Here is a 26,207-nt window from a genome sequence, read left to right as displayed (position 1 = left end):
CTAGACACCTGAAGGCACCATTTTGTTTTTCATTTTGCTTATTAATTATTCCTCAGCAAATGAAAAGAAGTTAGATTTTTTCTGTATTTCTGATATAATACATAAATGAGTTCCTGCCGTCAGCACCTTTAGTTAAGCACTCTCTTAAATAGCAATAGCAAATGCCTCTGCATTTTTATATGTCAGATTTCTCTGCTCCCACACTATTTGCCTCCATGCATTCTAATGGGTCTCCCAGTAATTTTCGCAACCAATGTGGGTTATAAGCTTCCTCCAAGTGAGAGGATATAAAGGACGCACATGTACTTCCTGAACACCACAGTGTGCTTCTGTTTTATTTATTTATAGTACTGACTGTCTGAAAAATAGAACGTCATTATAAAATCTAAGGATAGACTTAGTAGCCACATAGAAAAGAAACATGTCCAAATCACAAAAATGTAAAGATTTTGTGGGTGGGAAATAATCACATATCAAAGGAATGCAGCAAAATGAACTGTATCAATCCAGACAAAACCACAAAGTAAAAATAAGACTAAAACCTTGTTGGGCAGTCTACTAACCAGCCAGTTTGGAAATGTTAATGCATTTTTATGTTCTCTTACACTGTAATTAGTGAATTGAATAGCTATGATTTGTGGATGGTTACTTCGACAAAACAAGACATTTGAAGACCTCATCTTGGGCTCTTAAGAAATTGTGATAGCATTTGAATTTTTATTTATTTTCATTTTGGCATTTTATAGAAAAATATTCAGCAGATTATTTGGTAATAAAAATAGTAATTTTTTTACAGTCTGTTCTGGTTTAAATAAAATCCTTGACAGCGGTCCCTGGCACTGAGGTCTCTGGTGTTTCCCTTTTAATTAGTTTATTTATTGATTTGTTTAGGGCTGCAACTGGCAATTACTTTCACTATCAGTTCATCTGCTGATTATTTTCTTGATTAATTAATTTATTTCCTCATTTATTTCCTGCAAAGTAATGAAGAACATGCAAGATAATTTCCCAGAGACCAGAGTGAGGTCTTCATTGGGTTATACAGTATAATCATAAAAGACAAAGTAGCAAACTCTCACTTTTGAGAAGCTGGAACCAGCAGAGCTTTAGACATTTTTGCATAAAAAAATTAAAGAGAGTGTTACTTGATTATCAAAATAGCTGCCATATGATTTTTAGAAATTAAAGTAGTTAATCAGTGGATCATTGCAGCTTCATTTATTTACTTATTTGTAATTTTTTCCAGTGGCATTTAATTTGGCAATTGGGCAAGTGGGTAGATTGGGTCATAAAAACGTTTGTGAAAATAAATCCCTGTTTCATTCAAATCAGGCTTGTATATGCAATAAACACAGAGAGAGGTGAAACGTTTTCACTGTGATAATGTGGTAAATACATTTTTCATGAACTGACCTGGAAAAAAGTGGATTATTGTGACCAGTCAGTTGTTTTTTGTTTCAGGGTCTGAGGCTGGGTGTACCAGCAGAGTCCCCCGCCATGATCTTTGCCACACCCACCAAGTTGGTGTCAGAGGCTCAGGCTACGGTGGAGTACCTGGGAGCAAACAAGGTTCCAGACTTCCAGAGGCTATTCCAGGTAATGAGGAACACAAAATGAATTAAAAACAAAGATAAAAAAAGGATATTGTCACAATAATTTAATAACTGCAAGATTAGTTTTAGTAATGTGAAATTGTTCAACACAGACACTAACGAGGAGTTGGTGTAGAACCTCTGAACCTTCAAAGCAAATTACAAATAAATATAATTTTAGTTTTCCCAGTTAAACCTCAGGGACAATTTTTCTTTTAAAAATGATTATGTAGAAAAAGTGGTGGCTTTCTTAAATATAGAAAAAATGTATTTTAAAAACAGTTTGTGCTTTTAACCTGTTACAAGGGAGGAAAAATGATTACAGTGAATCAGTGTTCAGAATTCTCTATACTCTTCATCACCAATTTATTATTCTTTCTTTCTTTTTTTCTCCTTTTGCTTTTCTCTGGTTTCCTGCCCACCCCACCTGTTCGGTCTTCTCTCAGGCATCAGATAGTATCCCTGTTCATCTGAAGCGTGGACTTCCCGACAGGCTACTGTACCGCACCACTATGGCTCTCACCTTAGGGGGCGCTCTCTACTGTCTGGTGGCTCTTTACATCACAGCCCAGCCCAGGAATAAGTGACCAACACAAAGCCACGATCTTTCTGTAACACTTCCCAACTTGTCGCTGCTGTAGTACGTGGTTCCAGCGTTCACAGCCTTCATGTGCCCTTGCCGTGCCCCCTGCTGGGTCACTTGGATAAGAAATGATCACTGTTAGGACAGCACACCAATGATAACAAGAATACTGTCTGTCTTCTTTGTAGAAAGATTGTCTAAGTTAATAAATTTTCAGGAGAAACAAATGTAAAAGTTCAGGTCTTTCCCATTTTGTTGGTCTGTTATGCTATGTCACTGTCATTATTGCAAATCAACCAACAGATGCACAAACATTATGTATGAAACTGTTTAGAGAGCTGCGTTGTCTCCCTCAGCTTTTACATAGGCCAAAATAGAGGTGGGGATGTAATGATTTGGCATGTGATAAGCATGTGTGTGAGACAGAGCACATCCCTTCCAGAACATAGCTGCTGCTCACTTGGTTTAAGTACTGTCTCATACAGTATTTATATGTGTGGGCCCTGGTGTGATGTCAGATGCTCCTTGCTGATTTTGGAGGGAGGGGGGAGGTTGTTTCAGACAGACATGTTGGCAGTCCCACATCAAGCTGCTGCAACACTCAGTTGCTTGTGCTTTTTTTCTCTCATGTGCATGCTGTTTTTTTTTTTTTTTTTTAAATTTGATTTTGATATTTTTATGAGCAACATGATACTTGTGCAGGAATTGGCATAATGTAAGGAGTTGTAGCCTGTTTTACAGGCAAATACACAGCGGTAGAAGGGGTATTCATATTGTTTACTGAAGTAAAAGTAGCAACTGTATTCAAAATTTTACTCGTGCTTAGAGAGGAGTCGAGGAAACACATTTAGCGATGTGACGTTCTTTTCTTTGATCCTTCCTCTGAAGCGTCCATCTGAGCTAAATGAAGTTCCTACATTGTTTGTGATGTGGACACAAAACCCCTTGATTGAATTAAAGCTGAGACTATTAGAATATTAACCTTATAGTCATCCTTTTTGTTAAAGTCCACCAGGAGTACGTAGCTAACGCAACAAAAAATGTGCCATTGTCCAATACTTTATACCTGAGGGGATTGGAAGGCTTTAGTTTTAATCAAACCTCTAGTACATTTTTTTCTCTAATGGCTTCCCAGGCCCCCAAAAACTGCTTGGAAATTTATAAATGAATAAAAAATACAGTGAAAGTGATTTAAATTAATGGGTAGCCAAGTAAGAGTGTTATTTATTAAAATGTGGCTCCTTAATTTGTCATTCTGTCTTAGCTGTGGACCTCCTTATGTCATGGCATCAATACTTCACACCCTGAGGAAAACCTTATCATGGATAATTGATGACAGCACTGATTTAAAAGTGAATAATGAGTACCTTAAATAAATAAAGTCAATGCATAATTTGAAGCGCGTCTTACTCCAGAACATCCCATCCTACAAAGCGAGGGTACAGACACAGTGTTCACATGTAGGTGTGTTCCAGCTGTGGTCCAGTGATGTCTCATTATCTCCATGTCACCTACTAATTACTGATGAAGGCTAACATCTAATATTATTTATTGGTTGCACAAAGGTGTCGAGTTCCATACAATCTCTAGCAATAATTTGTCTATAATCTGGGCAAATGAATACTCTTTAAAATAAAATTACTTGGCCTATCAAGCTACACCTTCAGACAGTGAGGCTTTGTTCACCCCAAACGAAAACGTGCTGTACACTCTGGAAGAGTTACCGTTTATGTAATGACAGAATTTACAGTAGAAGAACAGGTCATGCAGATTTCCCAGGGGTTGGCCTTGGACTTTTCACATTAACAAACCACAAATTGAACCATGCTTTCCTCTTGCAACTGTTGTCAGCAGATGTCATTGATTGTTACCATGGAAACACAGCTCAGGGAGCAGGATGGCTAAGTTTTAGCATTAATAACTCACTTTATATATTTATTTTGTGCAACTGTACAGCTACCATTGGACTAGTCAAAGTGTAAGTCTGTGTCTGGGACAAAGCAAAGCAGCTTAATTTATATAACTATTCGAACAAAGAGCCAAAAACATTAACAGCATTGAAACAATATCCATTAAAAACCAGTATAAGATCAATTAAGAAAAAATAAAGATAAAACTTAAGCTGAAATCCATAAAATGAAAATAAAAACAAATAGACAAAGATAAAAGAAGATCAGAAATAAAACCGCAAGTTGCCCTGAATGCAAACTAATCAATTAAAGGTACCGGAAAACAGAGTTTTCACTTTGGATTTAAAAGTGGCTGAGTTGGGGCACATTTAAAGTCATCAGGACGCGTGTGCAGCGTCGCAGCTAAAACCAGTTTGACTCTGTTTGAGTCAAGGTTCTACCAGCTGACTGCTTCCTCAGAGCCAATTTGTCTTAGAAACCTTGAATTTAAGGTACAAAATGGGAGTAAAACAACCTGTCTTTATACTGCTTGTTTGTTTTAACAAGGAATTCCCTGCACAGTTTGTCTCTTTTCAGTTACTCACTGGACTCCCACTGAAGCTTTTCTTAGAAAAACGTAATCGCTATGTACACACGTTAAATTGTCAAGAGAGGCATCTTGTTTTCATAATAAACCTTGTACCTGCTTTTCATCAAGGAATCCTTCAGCACCCCCTTAATTCCACCCATCTGTATCCCCCGTCCCTGTTGCGTCACGACAGCCCACTTGAGCATCCCTCAGTAACAATGGATCCTTTTGTTGTTGCTCTTTAGTCTCAACAGGAGAGACACAAGAGTTTCACAATAACATGTTTACTCTTCAACAACACAACACTCCAACTGTTAATGAAGCACACACCGTGGGGAGCGTTAACACACAAAACTGGGGCTAAAGCAAAGACAAAACACAGGAAGCAAGTGGAGTGTGAGGAGGGGGAGGATGAGAGTGAGATAAGGTTGTTATATAGAAGCTGGGTGTGATTTATTGGAAGAATATTGAAAATGGTATCTTTTTTTTTTTTAAAGAAGGAATCCATCGTAGAGGAAGCTGCTCACATCACGTCTGTGCCTTCTCACTCAAATGTCCCTTCTAATAAATCAGTGTAAAGTCACTCTACATAGAAATGTGATTATTATGGCAGATTTCAAATTATTCTGAAGACGTACACTTTACTGGAGAAAAATGATGCAATCCTGGTGAAAATTGGTCAGATTTGTCTTATCTGGTTCTCTCAGGGGGGCGTTGGAATCAAAATTGAGTTCTGTCATATTCATTTTAAACATAATTATTTTTGGATTTTGAGTCCAAGGATCACAGAACCTTGGACTCAAAAGCCAGACTGGCAGAACAAGCAGGTAAAAGTCAAAAAGCTCTTTACTGGCAGTCAGCGAAACAAATAAGGTGAGGAACAGGTGGCCAACAGCAAACAGGATGGAAAGCAAAGGCTATGTGAGTACTAGGATAATGTTTCAAATGACTCCAGGAACACGGATGGTGTATTTATTAAGAGAGTGATGAGCCAATGAACAGCAGGTGAGTGGGGATATCAGGTGATTCGGGTGTCAAGAACACGAGGCATGGTGAGTGAGAGTGGCAGCGTCTAAAATAAATATTAAAATTATAATTTGTAAATCCCTTTTACTCCAGGCTCACCATTTCCCCTATACCAAGATGCTAATATCTAGTGGTTCTCCCCTCGTTTTAAAGCTTTGTCAACAGATTTTTGACAACTAGGGGGCAGATGAGAGTGTGAGAAGAAAGTTGTTACATAAAGCATCATCCAAAAGATCACCCATATAACATATGGAAAAGTTAGAATGTTTCAAATTCACATTGCAGCTTTAGCATAAAGAGGAGCATAGTTTGATCCAATATAAACATTTAAATAGGGAAATGAGGACACACTTTACATGCATATGCCCCCAAAATCCAACAATTCTGGATGAAAACTCATAGTTACAGCATATTGTGAACACCACTGATCTGCACTTTGTATTCTGCCAATAACTTTATATTAGAGGAGACTAAAATCATTTTTCCTCAGTCAATTTAGTATAGACCCACACAGCAATAACAGCTGAACTGAAAGTTACTCACTGGGTGACAGTATTAAGAACAGTTATTGCACATGAAGGAATTACATAAAAGATGTGTAATAGGACATTTGCAAATCATTTATAAAAATGACAAATCACTTACACATGGCATCATCACTCTCCCTAATTGTAGATTGTCTCCTTTCATTTTAAAGCGAATTGATTTTTGATTATTAGGGGGAATTATCAAAACAAGCTGAGACACAAAGACATCAACACATCCCTGGCTTCGAAAATTGTACTTGCTAATGTGTTTGCAATCTACTGTATTTGCACAAGCAGACAGGGAGCAACATTAGCATTCATGTGGCACGGGGTTCTGTCTACTAGACAAATCGAATTGCTTTTTCACTGCGGTTTGGCTTCAACTAACTCTCGAGAAAAAATATCAGCCTCTTCAGCTATTTTTTGTCAGTCTTATGCTTGAGTCGGCAGTGTACTGGGGCTTCATCAGAACTTGCTGAAAACAGCTGCCTGCTACAGCTGGAAATAGAGTTAATAAGACTGTGAAGACAGGGATTTATATTAAAATTGCAAGCTGTAAAACCAAGATGCATTAATAGAGGCTACAAAGCCATATACAGCTGCAGAGAAGGCAGTTCTTTGTTCTCAGCTGCTCAGGGAATCTTTTCAAATTGCACAGTCATTTGATTCAGTGCTAAAATACAGTTTAAGACAGGTTTCATTTTGGGTGACTTCATCCTCCACAATGGGCAGAAGGTTCACCTTAATTCAGCGTGTAATACTCTGCCAGTTTCCTCTGGCCTCAGAGGAACAATGCAGAAACAAATGCAGAGACATAACAGCTCTGTAAACAGCAAAGAAAGGCTATGACAACTGCCTTGCAGGAAAGGCTGGTGGGAGAGGGCTGCAGTGGGAATGACAAATTACCTCTGCTCACAATGCCCTTGCACAATAGCTTTGCCTGAGAACAAATAATGAATAAATAAAGTTCTCTGGGATTGAATGAGGAGGACAATTTGCGAAGCATTAGCTTTTGTGTGTGTGTCTGTGAACGAATGGTCTTGTGCTTGTCTTGCAGATGAAATGACCATATGTGGAATGGAGCATATGAACAAAACAAGTCCATTCAGATATATCTGTCCATAAAGCACGTTGATTGCACACATATAACACCTCAATGGCCCAAAAGAGACACTTGAAAATTACACTATGTGATGTGTGAACCATGTTAGCTTTTATAAAAATATATATTCACATTACACTTCTTTCTATCCCTTTGCTACTGTAGTTTTGTGAATTTCCCTGTTGTTGTGACTAATAAAGGTTCATCGTATCTTATCTTACAAGGGTGAGATGTAGCTGCGATCAGGGTGAAATCACTTTGATTGCACCTTTTGGGGCCCTACTCGCCACTTCCTGTGCCTATCAGAACCAAGAGGGAGATTTGTAAAAAGGCACAGAGAGCAAGAGAAATAGAGGTAACAGCTTGAGGTCAGATTGAATTTCATCAGAGATGGAGTAAGAGGTTTAGGGATGAAAAAGGTGTGGTGATTGGTGCTGTAAGTGTATATAGGCTGAAAGTCTCTCTCTGTCCCCTATTCTCTTTTTCCTTAAGGCTATTTCCCTCTGCCTTTCCCCGGCAACAAACTTACATAAGAGTTCAAAGGCAGGACAAATGGCCAGCTGCCCCTGCCTGTGCTGAAACTGTCCATCAATCCCAATAAGCATTAAATTACATACTGCTAAACTGTCTGAATTGTATCTTTCTCCCCACATTTTGCTTCCATTTTTCTTGGGAATAATTACTTAAGTTGTACGTTTAACAAGTATCAAGACTGTCTTGCAAACAGCATCCCTCATTTAGTTTGCCATTTGACACTGCCATGCAGACAATTCACATTTCATTTTGGTTACTGGCTGCGAGGGAGAACAAAAGATGTGGGCGGTTTGAAAGGAGAAAAATGAATGTCCCTAAAATGAAAGTAAATCAATATGGTTGCCTGAGGACGTGAAAAGGTGGAATGAGATGGAGAGTAACAGAGGGAAGAGGGTGTTGAAATAGAGTTGGAGCAAGATTAATGGTTGTTTAAAAAGGAACAGTATTCATCAGTAGCCAGCTTCAGGTGCAGAACAGTGTGTGTGTGTGTGTGTGTGTGTGTGTGTGTGTGTGTGTGTGTGTGTGCCAGAATGTCATCAGAACATTTTGCAAAGTTTACACTTTGTCTTAAAGTTTCCCTCATAACTATTTCAATAAATGACCACCCAACCGTAACACTGATTACTTTGCAAATGAGTGTGATGCTCAATTTCTTATCTTCATTTAAACACACATACACAAACACACGCGGTCCTGATCCAACAGCACCACCTACAGTTTTAAGCATTTTTAGGTTCATTCATTCCAGAACAAATCACTGATGTGACTGACTTTCAGCTATAAACTACTAATCTTTTAACCACAAAACAGTGCCCACTGATGCAGAAGATGCCCTTTATTCATGTCAAAAATCCTCAAGAATATACTCAGTCTTCATGCATACAAAATAATCATATGCTTTGTGTTATTACAAAACCACCTTTCCCGCAGGCTGCAAACAGAGTGAATGTTACCCAGTAAATATTGTGAAAAACAGAATTCAGTACCCTCATGGTCACATTCAGATACACACCAGCACAGAAACCTGTGTCAGTCCATCATTTGCATTTGTATGTGAGCTGTTTACGATGATAGTGGATCCATGCAGGAGCAGCAACAAGCCCGGTCAGGAAACCAATCATAGCGCCGAGGCTGCACGAAACAGGCCAAACCTACAAGAACAAGAACAAGGGAGTCTGATTGCACATGGCCACAAAGTGATGATCAAACACCCCGAGACTGAGAGGAGCTACACCCGACAAGCACGTCTCCTCTCCACATATGTGATGTTCAGTTAATAATTTAAAAAGGAACTTTTATAGCAACGGGAAAATACAGCACAAGTGTCATCCAGTGTTATGCTCCAGTAACAGTACCACTGTTTACCTCCAATTTGAATTTTCTTCCTGTCATTTTGCAGAGAACTTCATTTGCAATTATAATTATAATCTTTTCCTTTTGTCATTAAAAAAAGATTAAGGAAATTAAGAGAACTTTAAATTAGAATTTCATCCTTATGGAAGCTGTATTTAATATTGATTTATGATAGAAATAAACAACTGACATCTCGTTAATAGAGGAAACTCTCTTGAGGCAAGCAAACATGAAAAAAAAAAAAACCCAGAAGAATATAAGTGTATTATTGCTCAAAGTTGCACACGTGCATGTTTGTTTACTGCTGTTATATAAATGAGTGGTTGCCAACTTTTTTGACTTATAGCCCCTTAAAAGCTGTGTCTGCTTGCACAGTTTGCAAGTTATTGGAATATTTGGCCCAGCAACTTATACCAACAACTGCCTCAGGGTCTTTATACACATCTCTGTCTAACATTGTCCTCTGCTGCACCCAACAGTGTAACATTATTGTAATATTTTTAGTCTCATTTATCAGGCTGTCACAGCCACATGGCCACATTTTATATTAGTTAGGGACTGTTTAGCTTTTTTAGCATCTGCAATTGCCTCGTTATTTCTGTCACAGTACAGCACTACTCTGATGACATCACTGAAATCTGTACTAGTAATATTTTCGTGTTGTTTCAGGTCCTCTAGTAACATTACAGACACTGGTAAATTAGTGTTTTGACTGCTCAGCTCATGAAATTCTTATTTTTACTATTTCACAACATGTTTATGAATGACATGTCCCCACAGACAGAGTGGAATAGGCAGACCTATGTGACAAATTCAGGGGTGTAGACTATCCTAATGATGAACTCTCACAAACAAGTGATGTACAACAGGTCTGTGCAATTCAGAGAGTTTGGTGAATCTGACTTAGAACATGTACAAGCAAACCTCACAGAAAAACATCAGAGAGCTTTAAGGTAAAAAAAATCTTTCCATATGAGGGTATACATTTGGTTTATAAGGGGATTTTCAGTGTGTGCTGACCTGCCAAGGCCTGTCCCAGTCCAGAGGTATAGGGAAAGCTCCCACCCAGGCCCCTACCACTGTGCAGGCCACTGTAATCTGGAGGCAGGTGTCCCACACAGACATCGCGCTGGAGACAGACAAAGCAAGGCAAATTAGTCTATCTGATGGTGAGACACAAAATAAGCACATGAAGCTTGTAGAAGAACGGGAAGCACAGAAAAGAAGAAAAACTGATTTTAGACATACCCGTGGCGACTGAACACTCGTATCCAGGCTTGGACGTTGGGGCCAAGGACACAGAGACACCTCAGTGTGGTTAGAGACGTCAGCAGCACAGCAAGGGAAAATGTCTCTAAGGCAGATCTGAAACAGAAATTAGAACCTCATAGCAGCAATCAAATCCCTTCCAAGTTTTAGACATGCAAACAGAGCAGAGAATCGAAAACAGCAGTTTTAGGACAAAACAATTACAGGATGTTGGATAATAATAAAACACAGACACAAAATGAACATACAGTATGTGAACTTGTAGCATGTCAAAAAGTACATATTAATGGGCAGAATAATTTCATGGTGTGCAAAAGTGTATTACTCAGCATCATGGTGAGTGAGTTACTTCACGCAACCTAACAGCTTCTCCTGTACCACCCTCTGCTTTCCTGTACGTTTCTCTCTCTCTCAAAACAGGTGTAGCACCTGAGCATCACCGGCTACTCACTCAATCAGCGGAGCTCCATAGAGAACCACCACAGTGTGGAAGAACAGGCAGGACAGGAAGAAGTACAGACAGGAACGAAACAGCCTAGACAGCTGCAGAGAGAAAGTGTTCATGAGAGTTAAGGGATAGATGATGTTAAAAACAACATTAACAAAATAATAGTAAATGAGGTCAGATGTTCACTTCCTGAAAAAACAATCTTGGTTAGATCAGTGTTGATGGACATGCAGGTAAGTTCAAGTCACACTTTGTTTCTATACAAATAAAATAAGAATTAGAAGGATCAGAAGCAATTACTGTCATGCTGGTAATGTACATGAAGACATAGCTAGTTTCTAATATTCATGAAGATCTAGCCGGTAAACACCGAGGAGCTTGCAATTACTGATAATTTATGATAATAAATAATCAAAACAAATATATGGAGAGCTTTCACCTTACTTAACTAAGTCATACTACCACCACCAGCAGCAGCCCAACAGTCACCTTGTATCCCAGTGTGTGCTTCTTGGTGGGTGGTGTGATGCCGAGCAGCCAGAAGACAGCGACACTGACCGCGGTGACCGTACCAGACACCGAGTAGAGCCACAGCAGGTGAGTTCCGTACACCGAGAAGTCGGGGACGAGCACCGCAGGTATGACAGTCGCCATGAACATCGAGGCGACGATTATGGCGTTGGTGGACGCCATGGCTCTGATTTCATGGTCCCACATGACGGTTACTTTACTTGTCTTTATCGAAATTACGTCGAAATTGAAATAAAAGACTTAATAAATATTAACTTAGCAGCGGATGTACAGAGGGGTTTAGCATTAAATCCATGGGCACATTTAGCTTCACATCTCGTAAACATGGACCAAAACAGACTTCCGCTGGGACTTCACAATAAAAGTCAAATGTTTTTACAAATGCGAAATGAACTGACGCGTTAAATTAAAATTAATCTATTATTTGAATCAGGGATGCTGATTAACGATTATTTCCATTATTGACCATTCTGATGATTATATGGCCAATGAATCGTTTTATTTCTAAAACGCCAGAAAACAGTGTAACATGTATTGTACATGTACATGTACTGGGGGAAAAAACTGTCCTTGTGTCGGGTTGTTTTGGCGTACAGTGACCTGTAGCGCCACCCAGAGGGGAGGAGTTCAAACAGTTTGTGTCCAGGGTGTGAGGGCTCTGCAGAAATCTTCTCGGTGCTCCTTTTGACCTCCTTTTGAGGTGTACAAGTCCTCCGAGAAGGAGGGAAGGCTGGCACCGGTGATCTTTTCTGCAGTCCTGGCTGTCTGCTGGAGTCTGTTCTCTGCAGTCTTTCACAAACTGCTTTTGAGAACTTGTGCTTGTGTATCTATATAGAAACTGAAAAATACATTCTGAAATCTGAGCAGTTTTGAGTAAAAAAATAAAATAAAATCTTGTTTTGATTTTATGTATATGTAATATATTCTTGGGTCTCTCTTGCAAAGGAGATTTTGAGGAAATTCATGTAGCCTACTCCAGGGATTTCACAGAGCATATACAGTAGAACTTCCAGGGTTTTCTCTACTATAGTTTACAGCAAACAGGAAGTATTACTTTGCAGGTAACTTTACGAATGTAACGCACACCCTTTAACCAATCACAGAGGACCAGTTTTGTTAACCAATCAATCTGTTGCAAATACAAGACAGGAAAAAACGACCGGAAGTTTACAAGCGTTAACCGAGGAAGCTCACGTTTAGCTAACATTTTTGTTTTATTTTTGATCAGTCGTCGAAAAACACTGGTTATAAAGAGAGAAGGATGGTTTGTGAGAAGTGTACGTATCACACTGTTCAGATGGTTGCTATATCCAGATCTATCATACGCTTTTGCTGTTGGTGAGGGCTGGATATTCATCGAAAGCTAACGTTACGTCCTGCTATCTGTTCTCATAGTGGTTTATGAATAGCGAGCCTGCTAGGCTTTATCTTTAACAAGTAAGTAATTTCTTTATAAATTCTGTGTATTTATTGTTTCAGGCGAGAAGAAACTTGGTAAGGTCATCACGCCCGACACCTGGAAGGATGGAGCACGAAATACAACAGGTGAAATGAGGCACACGCACACACACATTATCCTCTTCATTAATATAGAAGGTGTACCTTCCGAGATATTACAGCTGTTCACACTAAGGCTCGCTGCTGTGTTTTGCTGCCCTGATGATGCTTCATATTCTAGCAAATTTTGCCTTTTTTGATTTTAAAGTAATGGACAATTTTATCACTGATCGTCAACAACGTTTGCTTCCAAACTTAAAATAATAGTAACTGCACTGACTACACTGACCCCTCTTTTATTTTAACCACATTTATTTTCTAACCCTAGAGTGAACGTTCTTTCTTCTTTTATTTATTTTTGAGAATGAAAATCATTCATAAAATGTTTTTCATACTGTTTAGAATTTGTCTTTGTCTTTCCACTATCTTTAATGGAGTTCTTTCTGCTTATTTCACTCAGAGAGCGGCGGGCGTAAGATAAATGAAAACAAGGTCCTGACTTATAAGAAAGCCAGGTGGGTTTAAAGACTGACTATAAATCAGTGTTATTTGCTGTGACTCATCACTTTCTTTTCAAAATACTCATTCTGATTGTTCTACATTAGCCTTCATCATGTTTATTAATTTGCTAGAACTGTGCTACTGCTAATGTGGCTTAAAAAAACATATTAGTGTACCTCTGTAATGTTTTCCCATCTCAGGTTTGACCCTTACAGCAAGACGGGTTTTGCTACCTGCAGGATCTGCAAGAGCTCAGTTCATCAGTCTGGATCACATTACTGCCAGGGCTGTGCATACAAGAAAGGTAACTCACTGACACTGAGCAGAGGTCCTAATGAGTTTTATGTTCCACCAGTGTGTTTTCCCTTTATAGTCTTCTATTAATACACACTGACTAAGACTTGTTGAGATAAACTAACGAAACGCTTGTAGTGACAAACCCACAGAGAATTATCACCAATTCTACAGTTCACCTAAGCTCTATAGAGATTTATAGCATTTTTAAGTTAATTGTTTTAGTTTCCCAGCCCAACACTTAACTGTTGTGGTTCAGTGTCACTGCTTTCTTTAGTGTTGTTTTTGGCCTCTGGAGAAAGATGTTTTCAGTGAAAAAGCTGTAAAGTCCACTGCACACTACCTACTCGACACCAAGCAGCAGATAGCATTAGCAACTAGTATTCAGCAGCTAAAGTGACAGTTAAGTTCTTTTAGGAATTGGTGATAAACCAAAAACATGCCACATAATACAAGAATTCAGGGGCACGTGCTCCTGACATTGCTCTTCTCTCTCTACTAATGTTTTTTTTCATTACTTTTCTCTTTGTCTTTTAAGGAATCTGTGCAATGTGTGGAAAGAAAGTTTTGGACACCAAGAACTACAAACAGACATCTGTGTGACAGCTTGCTGGATCAGAGAACAGTTCTACTTGTGAATAACATATGTGAGGATGAAATTAAAGTGTGCATTTCTTGTTAAATGTTTATTATTGTTCCACAGTGCCCTGGCACAGACAGTCATAACCTTTGATTGTTATTTCTTACACCTGAGCAATTCAGGATGGCTTGGTCTTGTATTATAGAGTATTGTATAATTCTGATGGCACTTTTACAGTGGCCATACAAAGGGTAGCACTGTCTCCATGTACACCACCAGTTGTCACTTGTTTCTGAAGTTCAGGCTTCTAGATTTGTTTGTGTGTGTGTGCATTTTAAATGCAGTGACTGGATTTGGATTCTTTGCTTTTTAGAAAATTGATTTCTGCATGTAATATACGAAGTGTTGCATATTAATAAAGCATCCAATATAAAGACATTTGACTGGTTATTTTGTACTTCTGCCAGAAGCTGTAAAGTGAATCACTCTTATGCACAACATACCTGGTATTTCTCATGTATGCCTATGGTAATTGGTTTACTTTGACATAATCATATTTGAAAACTGCATGCTGCACTGTTAGGCATGACCCCCACTCATCCATTCCTTGCAGGCAGAGATAGAGGTTATCTGATGACAGACTCTTTCTTAAGGCCTTGTTTTCCCTCAGGCCTTCAGTCACATGTGCACACATCTGTGTGTTATGTCTCATTATTAATTTATGCTGTTGTACCATAGCACAAAAACAGTATCAGTATAGAATACAGGTAAAGTGCAGTAGGATCCAGGGCCTGTTCAGGAATAAGCGGTATAGATAATGGGTGGATTTACTGGCGAGGTAACAAATATTATCGAGACGGGGCGCTGTTTCCATGGGAACACGTCACCACATAAACGTAATTTCCTGTTAGGCTATTACGGTGGCGGGAGAATCCAGCATGGCGGTGCAGCCCAAGCAAAACCTGTCTATGGACAGTGCAGCCGAGCATGGCTTTCTTAACTTCATTTTCTCCATGCCGGAGAAACCGGACACCACTTTCAGAATATTCGACCGTAACGACTACTACACTGTTCACGGGAAAGACGCCATATTTGCGGCGAAGGAGGTTTTCAAAACGAATGGGGTCATCAAATATTTGGGCTCAGGTAAACTAGCATCTGTAGCCTAGCTAGCCGCGTTGCTAACAGAAGCTTGCAGACTGGTGACAGGCTGCATTTACAAACTGCCTATTGTTGATGCATATACTCGGAGCAAACTGCAACTGGAATGTTTGTGTTTTAGTTTTATATATATATATATATATATATATATATGTGTGTATATAATTGTAGCAGCTTTCAGAATTTGAGTGCCAAGCACCAGCCCAAATTTCAAAAGCATAAAATAAAGCAGTAGACTGCACATTTTGAAAAAGGATGCATTCAAGAAACACAACGCATGGATGTTCAGTGCTAGGTCCCATATGCATCTTAGGTTCCAACAATCTTTGTTAATCTTATAGCTAAATAATTTTCCTCCTGTTTTATGCATACTGTATGTTTAATGAAGAAATTGTTTTAACATAATCCCAAGTTTCATCTGTGCCCCTAAAAATAAATGTAAACCTGGAGCCCTGAGGTTATTCCTAATATTAATGTCGGTATGTTGGTCAACAGGGAGTCGCAAGCTGGAGAGCGTGGTCCTGAGCAAGCTGAACTTTGAAGCCTTTGTGAAAGAGTTGCTGCTAGTGAAGCACTACAGAGTAGAAGTGTACAGGAACCACGGCAAGAGCAGCAAGGAGCATGACTGGAAGCTCGAGTACAAGGTGCTGTGCTGACTGTGAAGGAGTGTCAGGCTGATTTCTGTTGGTTTAAAGGCCCATCTACCTTTTTAAATGCAGAATAGCTATGTTGCCATGTTGGTTTCCTACTTTCACTACTTTTTGTGGAATTTCACTTGGTGTCAGTTCACCCTAAGCAGTCAGTTATTTTCTTGATTATAGAATAAATTTATTTTGTGCATATGAAATCAGAAAACTGAAAAATGACATCATATTCTAGTACACAAGGTGATGTCATCAACTTTACAAAATCCACCAGTCCAACATGTTGCAACTTAGCTCTGTACACACGAAAGGAACAAGCTGGTGGTAATTAAAATCATGAATCTGAACATCACTTAGTCAAATAATATAACAGCTAAATATAGTCTTACAACAGAAGTATTTGTTCTGATTCTGAAATTGTAATTTTACCTTCCCACGTAGGCCTCTCCAGGAAACCTGACACAGTTTGAGGAGATTCTTTTTGGTGGTGGAACTGGAGCCGAGGGCTGTGCAGGAGTTGTAGCCGTCCGGTTCGCTACAGGGGCTGATGGACAGCGTGTGGTCGGGGTCGGATACGTGGATGCAGCCCAGAGGAAGATGGGAGTGTGCGAGTTTCCTGACAATGAGACGTTCTCCAATCTGGAATCTCTGCTTGTCCAGATCAGCCCCAAAGAGTGTCTCTTAGCCCAAGGTGAAGCCAACACTGAGAGCAATAAACTACGAGAGGTATGATGAGTTCAGCTGAATGCAACTTTATTTATTCCCGCAAAAGTAATTGGATGCATCATCTTCTCACCCAGGTCATTCTCCCATTACTGCCCCATATCATTTTACGTCATTCATTGGGTTTTACTGGATAAACTGAGTACAGATTCTTGTTTCAAATCACTTTGTAAAAAGTGCTACACAAATCTACAAATCATGCGTCTTTGTAGGTTGTGCAGCGTGGAGGCATGTTGATCTCTGATAGGAGGAGAGCTGAGTTCAGTAGCAAGGACATGGTCCAGGATCTCAACAGGCTGCTAAGAGCCAAGAAAGGAGAGAGCGTGGCCAGCAACACACTGCCTGAGTTTGACAAACAGGTGAACAAAAAAGCCTCCTGACACTTGCAGTAAGACTGATTTACTTAAACCACCAAAAATTACATCACTAGGCCTTAGCAGACAAGGATGGTTTTATTTTAAAGCCTCTTGGTAGCCAGGTAGATTTATCATATACTGATCAGCACACATGGTGAACTGTGCTAAAAACTATATATTCCATACTAGATGTGAAAATCTGAAGTACTTGGCAGTTAGCCACTGTAGGTCAGAATAATAGTTGAATAACAAAGGAGTTCATATATGACACCAGAATGTCTGTCCATGGTTTCATTCGCAGGTGGCCATGTCATGCTTGGCTGCAGTGGTGCGTTTCCTTGAGCTGCTCTCTGATGAGTCCAACTTCAACTCCTTCAGTCTGACCACTCTGGGCCTGGGACAGTACATGAGGCTGGACAACAACGCTGTGAGGGCTCTTAACCTCTTCCAGGTCAGTGGCAGGGACCACATAATAACTGCTGGTTCTGGTTTTAGAGGGAGTAACGTGGTGTCGTTTTCCTTCCACCAACACAGTTCAATTTGTTAATAATGTAGCGGAATGACTACACCTTAGGACATGGATATTAATATTCAATGTTCAATTCAATATTTTAATACCTTGTTAGAGTCGGGCACCAGATAGTTTGAGTGCTATCACACTATTGATGAAGTGGTTAATAATTAATTCAGCCTCATTGGTAATTCTGGAGTTCTCAGAATGTTGACCTATTTACTAGAAATGGAAGAACCCCAAAGATGACATGAGAAATAACCAGTTCTATTCTAAATAAATGTATTTACATATGTACAACAGGGAAAATGATCAAGGTGAGAGATGGTACAGTGTAATAGAGATGACTGGGTTTAACAGATGACTGAACAGTTTGTTGTTATCGATGGTGGGTGATGAGTTATTTATCTAAACTCATTAGATTGAGATCTAGGCCTTATGGTTTAAATGATAAATTTGTATCCTCCAGGGTTCACCCGATGACACCAGTGGAGCCCATTCATTGGCCGCTCTGTTGAACAAGTGCCGTACACCACAGGGTCAGCGGTTGGTCAACCAGTGGCTCAAACAGCCGCTCATGGACAAAACCAGAATAGAGGAGAGGTAAGGCAATGATAGCATGATCATATACTTCTAATAGACATTTTAATGGATTGCTGCCATAACAATTTTAGCAGTCACACTGTAAACATTGAGCTTTCAGTCATATACAGATAATTTAAGATTATAAACTTAATCATTTTAATCTTTCAGTATATGGATCAACAAATATTGTGATAGTTTGCTTTGCTCCATTGAATCATAGTGGAAAATGTACTGATCCAGAGTGAAATACTTAGACAGTATTTGGATAGATTCAGATCTGCTGTGGACATTCACTGCATACATTTTGATGATACTGTTGTGCATGTCTGTAGACTAGACCTGGTGGAGAGCTTCGTGTTGGACTCAGAGCTCAGGCAGACCTGTCAGGAGGACCTGCTGCGGCGGTTTCCTGATCTCCACCGTCTGGCAAAGAAGTTTCACCGTCACACTGCCACATTGCAGGACTGCTACAGAGTCTACCAGGCTGTGAGCCAGATCCCTGCCCTCATCACAGCCCTGGAGAGATACTCGGGTACAACCTGCAGTTGAACCACACACAAAATATGTTGAAGTGCCAGTTCACTGTGTAGCATTATTGTCTTGCAGAAGTGATTGCACTGTGCAGTTGCTGCAGCTTTGCCAAGAAGATTAAGAGGCTGTCTTAATCAGGCTGTGTCTGAGCCCAAAGGTTCTTCATAGATTTGAGATTGTGATTATGAAGGAAATGCATTCCTGTAATTGATTTCATAAAAACTTAACAAGATGAAAACAACAGTTATAGATGAGACTGCTTAGGCTGGAAGTAGTCATTTTGCCCATTGCAACACAGTTGAACAGTGATGATTGTCACCCACCTTCTGATTTGCATGTGTTGTAGGGAGCTACCAGGTTCTGTTGGAGGCAGTGTTCCTCTCTCCTCTGAGAGACCTGCAGACGGACTTTACAAAGTACCAGGAGATGATTGAGACGACTCTGGACATGAACCAGGTCTTTTCTTTTATATTTACTCACGTAGAATGTAACAATATTCTGTTTGTGTTTGTATATTATCAACATGTTCTATACATACTGTACTTGTTGTGTGTAGATTGACCACCACGAGTTCCTGGTGAAGGCTTCATTTGATCCTGTGCTGAGTGAGCTGAGAGAAAAGATGGACATGCTAGAGAAGAGCATGCAGGCAGTGCTGAACAGTGCAGCCAGAGAGCTAGGTGATGACAGTGTGCACACACACAGACCGTCCCTCACAGTGTGTAGCCATACAAGTCCACAAACACACAGTTGTGTTTCCATAAATTCAGAGGACTCTTGCTCTTTGTCCACAAAAGGAATTAATTCCCCACAACATGATTAAGTACACTCACATGCAGAGATGCACTGATTGGTTGGCAGAGGTTTGAAATGGCCGATTTTCAGCGTGATCGGCCTTGACTGGTGACTGGCCAATCACCCGGAGATGTCCGATTCTGTGTTGGCCAGATTTAGAGGTACGAGATTCCACCTCACACACGCAGTTGCACAAACGAAAAGCATAGCATGTGCATCGCGTAGCATCTCATGTCTATACCAGGGGTGTATTCTCTCATGCACTGGAAGCATTTGATGTACAAACAGGACACAGAGGAGCCCAGAGAAAAACTTTGGAGAAAGAAAACTATGTCCAAATTACAGGCTCCACATGAAATGCATGTTATATGCGTATCCCAACCCTTGGTAAAACACAGCAAATACAAACTACTCACAATGGTTTTTTTTTTGTTTTTTTTTTATTACATTTTTCATTAAAGAACATTTGAAAATTGCAATTGGTGCATCTCTGCTTGTGTATATACGCTCCCTGGCCACTTTATTAGGTACAATTGTATAAAGTTCAATGCAACATTTCCACTTCAACATCTGTGTTTTTCAGTTTCTGGTGAAATTGTCAAATGTATATAATTATATATTCATTATTGAGGTCATAGTTAAAGGTGCTATTGTACTGGACTACATTATATTCAGAGGTGTTCCTAATATATTTTCTGACCCTCTCATGTATGTAGCTGGAGAGGAAAAATTATAGACACCTCTAAATATAATGTAGTCCAGTAAAACACAACCTGAGCTTCATAAACACAGGCAGAAGTGTTGGATTGAACTACATACAATTGTACAGGTGTACCTAATAAAGTGGCCAGGGAGCGTATATCACAGGCACCAAATACACAAAAAAATCCTTGCTCATCATAGCAACTTTATGTTTCAGGTCTGGATGCTGGTAAGACTGTGAAGTTGGAATCGAATGCCATGCTGGGTTTTTACCTGAGAGTCACCTGCAAGGAGGAGAAGAGTCTGAGGAACAACAAGAAGTTCACAACCCTGGATGTGCAGAAGAACGGGGTGCGCTTCACTAACAGGTCTGTTTCTATGTGCCACACTCTCAGTACCGTTCGTGGGTAACCGTGCTTCTCCTGTCAGCTCATGGTCTGCACTCCTGTGTGCACTTTCACATGCCTGTAGTAAGCTGAGCTCTCTGAATGAGGAGTACACTAAGAGCAGAGAGGAGTATGAAGAAGCCCAGAATGCCATCGTTAAAGAGATCATCAACATCGCCTCAGGTGAGGAATTTCATTTGATAGAAGAAACAATTATGTCAGACTTTCATAGAATAGAATGACTTGTCTGACATCTAGTGATAGATTTCAATTATTATTATTATTTTTTTTTTTTTTACAAACACCTCTAACTTAAGTTCAAGAATTGGGACGGTGGTCACATGGCAGGCCGGTTTAGAGGCTGCACATGCTATGCTCTCCTGTCTCTGTGGTAATTAATTTATAGTGTTAAACTCTGTGAACCTCCAGGTTATGTGGACCCCCTGCAGACTCTAGGTGACGTGATCGCACAGTTAGACGCAGTGGCGAGTTTTGCCATGGCGTCTGTCTCTGCTCCTGTGCCGTACGTTCGGCCTCGCCTCTTAGCTGACGGCAGCAGGCATATAGAGCTACTACAGGCCAGACATCCTTGCATGGAGACAGATGCAGACACCGCCTTCATACCCAACGACATCACCTTTGTCCAGGGGGAGAAGAGCTTCTATATTATAACAGGTGAAAAGAGACAACGCACTTGTGAAGTGAAATATCCAGTTTAAAATAAGTTCATTGCAGTTACAATGAGTAAAAATCAAAGCTAAAAGAAGAGTGAATATGGGGCTGAGGTTCAAGTGCCATTCCTCTGTAGGTTCATCACTGCAAGCAACAGCCCTAAAATTGTGACATTGTCTTGTGGTACATAGTTATTATTAAAAACAAGGTCACATGTCCAAACTATGAATGAAGACTGAAGCTGTTGTAAACAGAGATTATCCAGTTAAACTGAAGGGAAAACCTAGCTTTACACAGCTCTCCTCTCTTCTTGTGTGCAGGACCAAATATGGGTGGCAAGTCCACATTTATCCGGCAGGTGGGTGTGATCGCTCTGATGGCTCAGATCGGCTGCTTTGTGCCATGTGAAAAGGCGGAGCTTAGCATGATTGACAGCATTCTGGTCAGGGTGGGAGCAGGAGACAGCCAGGTGAAAGGAGTGTCCACCTTTATGTCCGAGATGCTGGAGACCTCTGCCATTCTGCGGTAAGAACACACACAAAAGCACGCTTACATCTTTACTACTAAAGACAATACAAGCGTGGTTTCAACCTCCATGTTGTATCTGCAGCTCGGCCACAGAGAACTCGCTCATCATAATCGATGAGCTCGGCAGAGGCACGTCCACGTATGACGGCTTCGGTTTGGCCTGGGCCATCAGCGAACACATCGCCTCAAAGATCGGTTGCTTCTGCTTGTTCGCCACTCATTTCCATGAGCTGACGGCGCTGGCGGCACAGCAGCCCACTGTCCACAACCTGCACGTCACAGCCCTGACCTCCCACAACACACTCACTATGCTGTATAGAGTCAAACCAGGTCAGTACACAACGTACATCCACACTGTTTTTCAATGAGTGACTTCTCTGCATTTCCTAACCTGATTGATAGATGTAAACTGATAGAAACCAGGGCCACAAAAGGAACCTACAGTGTTAGGTGAGTGATTTTAAGGCTAATCAGTGTATGTCAGTGATCTTAAACTGGACAAACAAGATGTAATTTCTCTATGTTTTAACCTTGTGCTCTACAGTAATTGCACAGCACTTAATTTGGACTTGTATCGTGCTGAAAGTGATACAGAAATGTCATGTCCAACCAGTGCCACTAGACCTAATGACTGATGCTTATTCATGTAGTCTCCAAACTGATGCAGACCCTGACTTTGCGTTCAGGTGTGTGTGATCAGAGTTTTGGTATCCACGTTGCCGAGTTAGCTTGCTTCCCTCCATCTGTGGTTGCCATGGCAAAGGAGAAGGCGGAGGAACTCGAGGAGTTCCAGGAACCTGCGGGGGAGAAGTCAGAGCAGGAGGAAGAGCCTGAAGCCAAAAGACGACGAACAGACAAACAAGTAAGTATCCATTTTCTTACATTTTGCTGTCATCATCACTAATTACATCTGTGTAGTTGAGGAGTATGTCAAAGGAAAAAAAAAAGGAAAAAAAGACTGGAAACAGGAAATGATAATGCTTTTTATTTAGGAAAGGGAAGTTGGGGGCAAAGGGAGAAACATGAGGCAAAGATGCTGCAGTGACCGACACGATAGTCCTGAGGATTATTTACGATGTCCATTGTGAATACATATCTGTAGATCCACTTAGAAAACTTTAGAATAGAACTTGCCTGCAAATTTTTTAGTCTTCATTATCAAAACGATTAAATGAGTGTTGTATGTCCACAGATACACTGCAAAGAGGAGCTGGCAGTAGTCTTTAGGGGTGCCAAATTACCAAAATTAATAAAAAATATAGGCAACAAAATAGAAAAAAAATGGTTCAATACATAGCCCACAGCTAACTAACAGGTTCAACTATAACATTATATTTGCAGTATGGAAACTAGTTTCAAATCTAGGAGCATCAAACTATCCCCACTGTGAGTCAGACAGTGGTGAATTACTGGGGAAGTCGCTACAAGCATCAATGAGTAAAAGTACTCATTGAGAAAATGTGTTTATGCCACAGTTGTTAATTCACACATGGAATGGCCAAAAGTTGACATAGTGAAAATAATGAAAATCTCTAAAATTGGACATTAAAACATTTTCAACTGACTCATGTTCAGGCAAGTTGAAGGATTACCTGTTAAATTACATGATTACCTGTCTAATTTTCAGTTAAACCTTGTAAAGGTTACTGCATTTTGTCACGAGACTGAAAACTTCTGTTTTCTTTCAAGGAGTTGACATTTTAAATTTTACTCAGCACCTGTGGTTTGGAGCTTTTGTGAAACTGTTGTACTGCCTCTGCTTCAGGTCGGGGAAATGCTGATCCAGGACTTCCTGGAGAAGGTGAAGTCACTTCCTGCTGCTATCATGAGCGAAGAGGAGGTGAAAGCAGAGCTCAGGAGAATGAAGCACGAGTTGGTCGCCAAAAACAACACGTACGTCGCAGAGATCCTTGCACGCTGTGTTCATGTAAAAAATGCTTAATTTGTAAACACGTTTATCTGCTAAACACAGGTTAAAGTTCATGTATCACAGGCAAACACTAGACCGCTTATATTGTATAGGTTTTCAATAAAGTAGTATTTCTAGATGTTGTTTCTGACCCACTTATTTACACAATGACTTATGGTCTGAGCTGATCACTTAGTCTCACTTTAACTCTGTGTACAGTGTGTGATTAGAAGATAAGGCCGGTCATTTTCTATATTACTGGTTTCCAAGACTTCCCCATACAGAAACTAAAATTGACCGTAAATTGTCTGTACTCATCGTTAATGAGTGTCAGTCTGCAGCCTGGATTAGCTTATGTTTGTGCCACAGACCTCCTTTGTCAGGCAAAATTATTAAATCATTTGTTAAAAATGTTGCCCCAAAGGCTCTGAACCACCATAACCTTTACTACATTGGAAGCAAGAAAGAGTCAGCTGTTCATGCAGGAGATCTCCGGATATTTTTAACCAATATCAGGGTCTTGAGTTTCGGGCTATGGCACAGACATTAACTGTTGGTTTTAGTCTCTTTATGGGGACTGCTGAAAATACTGTTAATATACAAAATGACTTGGCTTTATAATTACTGTACATTACCGCTGTGTAAGTTCATAGCATGTAAATATCATTAAATTTATAGTACTGGAAAGTTCAGAGCAAACTCAGCAATAGTTGTCAGGGAGACCTGACAATGGCAAGAAAATTTTAAAGAAAAGATTGAGAGGTATCCAGCTCCAATAACTACTGGTGTTGGTCAGAGATCACTTAACCATGATACACGTTACTGACACTCGCAGCTGAAATGAGTCAAATTCTGCAGCAGCAATCTTATTTTAATAGCAAACAGCTGGTTGAAGCCTCTCTGCTTGTTTTTGCAGTCATCTAGGATTTAGTTTTGGTCAGATTGTGTGTTTGTTTTCTCACCTTTTTGTTGAATAGTTAACCAGTTATGCAGTTAACTGGCTCTGCATTGTGTTTCAATAGCCTGTCTGGGTCTGGCAGTACATTTCAGCATCAGTTATTCTGAAGGAGAGCTGAAAACAGTTTAGTAATATTGCACAGGTTTGACAAAAGTCACTTATTATGGGTCTGTAAAAGAAATGTCTCCCCAAAAGATCACCAACTGTTACAGGTGAATAATGCAGAGAGGCTTTTTACCCCTCTAGCAATTTTTCAGTGAAAGCTGCTGCTGTCACTGTACTGAATTCAGGGAATCAAAAGCAGATTGTTAAAGATAGGGTTGGCGATCCTGGAAAAACCAGTAAGAGGAAACTCAGTTTTGAAAGTAGACAACTGAAAAATCGGACCTTTAGCTCTGACTTGTCACTAAAACCATCACTCCAAAGCACAACGTGTACTGCCTGACTACTACTTACAGGTTTCAGGAAACGAATGCAACAATGATCTCAGTTTGCAAATGAAATCAGCTGTGGATACCTTCTTCACCATTGCCTGCTAGCTTTAGCTATCAGTACAGAGCAGTAACACTTCTGTCTGCCTGGCCTGGTGGGAGATTCTTTGTGCAAGTAGGAAGTTAGGTTAACAAGCAGGTAGGCCATCAATGGTTTTGCTGGTGCCGAGTAAAATTATTAGTCAGGCTTTTCCAAGCCTGCTGCCGCCACAGGTTTGTTTTTTATGATGTCTGTGCATTTTATGTATTCTGCATTTGGGATGAAAAGAGAATTTCAAGATAGGTAACTAAAAATGCGTCTGAAAAGAATTGCCAACCCTACCTTTAAATGAACTGTTTTTGGGGCAATTATACGCATTTTTTTTTTTTGATGAGACAATTACTGGTGATTCTGCAGGATGTGAAAATTATCAAAAGACCAACACCACTGATCTAATAAAGTTTTATTTTCTTAGAAATGGCCATTTTGTTTTTTGTCTTTCTAAGAAAGTATACCCCTTTGAGTTTCAACTAGCATCTACATAATGGTTATTGAATACTTCACAATATATTAAGTCTAGATGTTATGGTACATGCATACAATTCAGGCTGCATGAGGAGCCACAGTCACCACGATACACGGGGAGGGAATAGGGGGTGGGGGGGACTGCAGATAGACTCGTCAGTTCCAGTTTAAGGAGCTCTGACACCTCCTATTGGAACCCTCTCCACAAACACTGACTGCATCAATTATAAACACATATGCACGCGCGCACACACACACACACACACACACACACATACACACTCTATACAACTGTGGAGCCCCTCCACCTGCCATTTAGACCAATATCCTGGAGAGGGTTTTTAGTGTTTACATGAGATTCTCTTTCACAGAAAGAACTTCACCACTGGGACGGCCGAATTTCTGCAGTTTGCCTGGGTGTGGGGGGGGGAGGAG

At 40.1% G+C, this 26,207-nt stretch overlaps 4 protein-coding genes across 4 annotated transcripts in view; 3 read left to right on the top strand and 1 right to left on the bottom strand.

Moving 5' to 3' along the window:
- Positions 1-3,156, top strand: part of cox7a2l (cytochrome c oxidase subunit 7A2 like) — a 3,994-nt gene extending 838 nt beyond the window's left edge. The window contains exons 2-3 of the mRNA XM_020605208.1: positions 1,462-1,596; positions 2,039-3,156. Of these exons, the coding sequence (XP_020460864.1) occupies positions 1,462-1,596; positions 2,039-2,179 (276 nt within the window). The 3' untranslated portion in view covers positions 2,180-3,156. The remainder of the gene's footprint in view (positions 1-1,461; positions 1,597-2,038) is intronic.
- A 5,469-nt stretch (positions 3,157-8,625) lies between these two features.
- On the bottom strand, positions 8,626-11,890 carry pigf (phosphatidylinositol glycan anchor biosynthesis, class F). The gene is made up of 5 exons (XM_020605203.1): positions 11,402-11,890; positions 10,916-11,007; positions 10,444-10,560; positions 10,216-10,324; positions 8,626-8,993 (listed from the first exon to the last, which is right to left on the bottom strand). Exons 1-5 carry the CDS (start codon positions 11,627-11,629, stop codon positions 8,880-8,882), a joined length of 660 nt encoding a protein of 219 aa, XP_020460859.1. The 5' UTR covers positions 11,630-11,890; the 3' UTR covers positions 8,626-8,879.
- Positions 11,891-12,563: 673 nt separating this feature from the next.
- Positions 12,564-14,747, top strand: cript (cysteine-rich PDZ-binding protein). Its single transcript, XM_020605211.1, has 5 exons — positions 12,564-12,720; positions 12,923-12,988; positions 13,401-13,455; positions 13,642-13,745; positions 14,274-14,747. Exons 1-5 carry the CDS (start codon positions 12,705-12,707, stop codon positions 14,336-14,338), a joined length of 306 nt encoding a protein of 101 aa, XP_020460867.1. The 5' UTR covers positions 12,564-12,704; the 3' UTR covers positions 14,339-14,747.
- Positions 14,748-15,200: 453 nt separating this feature from the next.
- msh2 (mutS homolog 2 (E. coli)) lies at positions 15,201-23,957 on the top strand. The gene is made up of 16 exons (XM_020605107.1): positions 15,201-15,461; positions 15,972-16,120; positions 16,562-16,846; positions 17,056-17,202; positions 17,501-17,650; positions 18,180-18,313; positions 18,628-18,827; positions 19,173-19,282; positions 19,383-19,506; positions 20,541-20,691; positions 20,795-20,892; positions 21,139-21,384; positions 21,702-21,906; positions 21,992-22,239; positions 22,596-22,771; positions 23,675-23,957. The coding sequence occupies exons 1-16, from the start codon at positions 15,254-15,256 to the stop codon at positions 23,849-23,851; spliced, it is 2,808 nt and encodes a 935-aa protein (XP_020460763.1). The 5' UTR covers positions 15,201-15,253; the 3' UTR covers positions 23,852-23,957.
- The last annotated feature ends 2,250 nt before the right edge of the window (positions 23,958-26,207 follow it).

Source organism: Monopterus albus, unplaced genomic scaffold (assembly GCF_001952655.1).
Source record: "Monopterus albus unplaced genomic scaffold, M_albus_1.0 scaffold69.1, whole genome shotgun sequence".
NCBI classification, from domain to species: Eukaryota; Metazoa; Chordata; class Actinopteri; order Synbranchiformes; family Synbranchidae; genus Monopterus; species Monopterus albus.
This window is presented reverse-complemented; position numbering and strand designations above follow the sequence as displayed.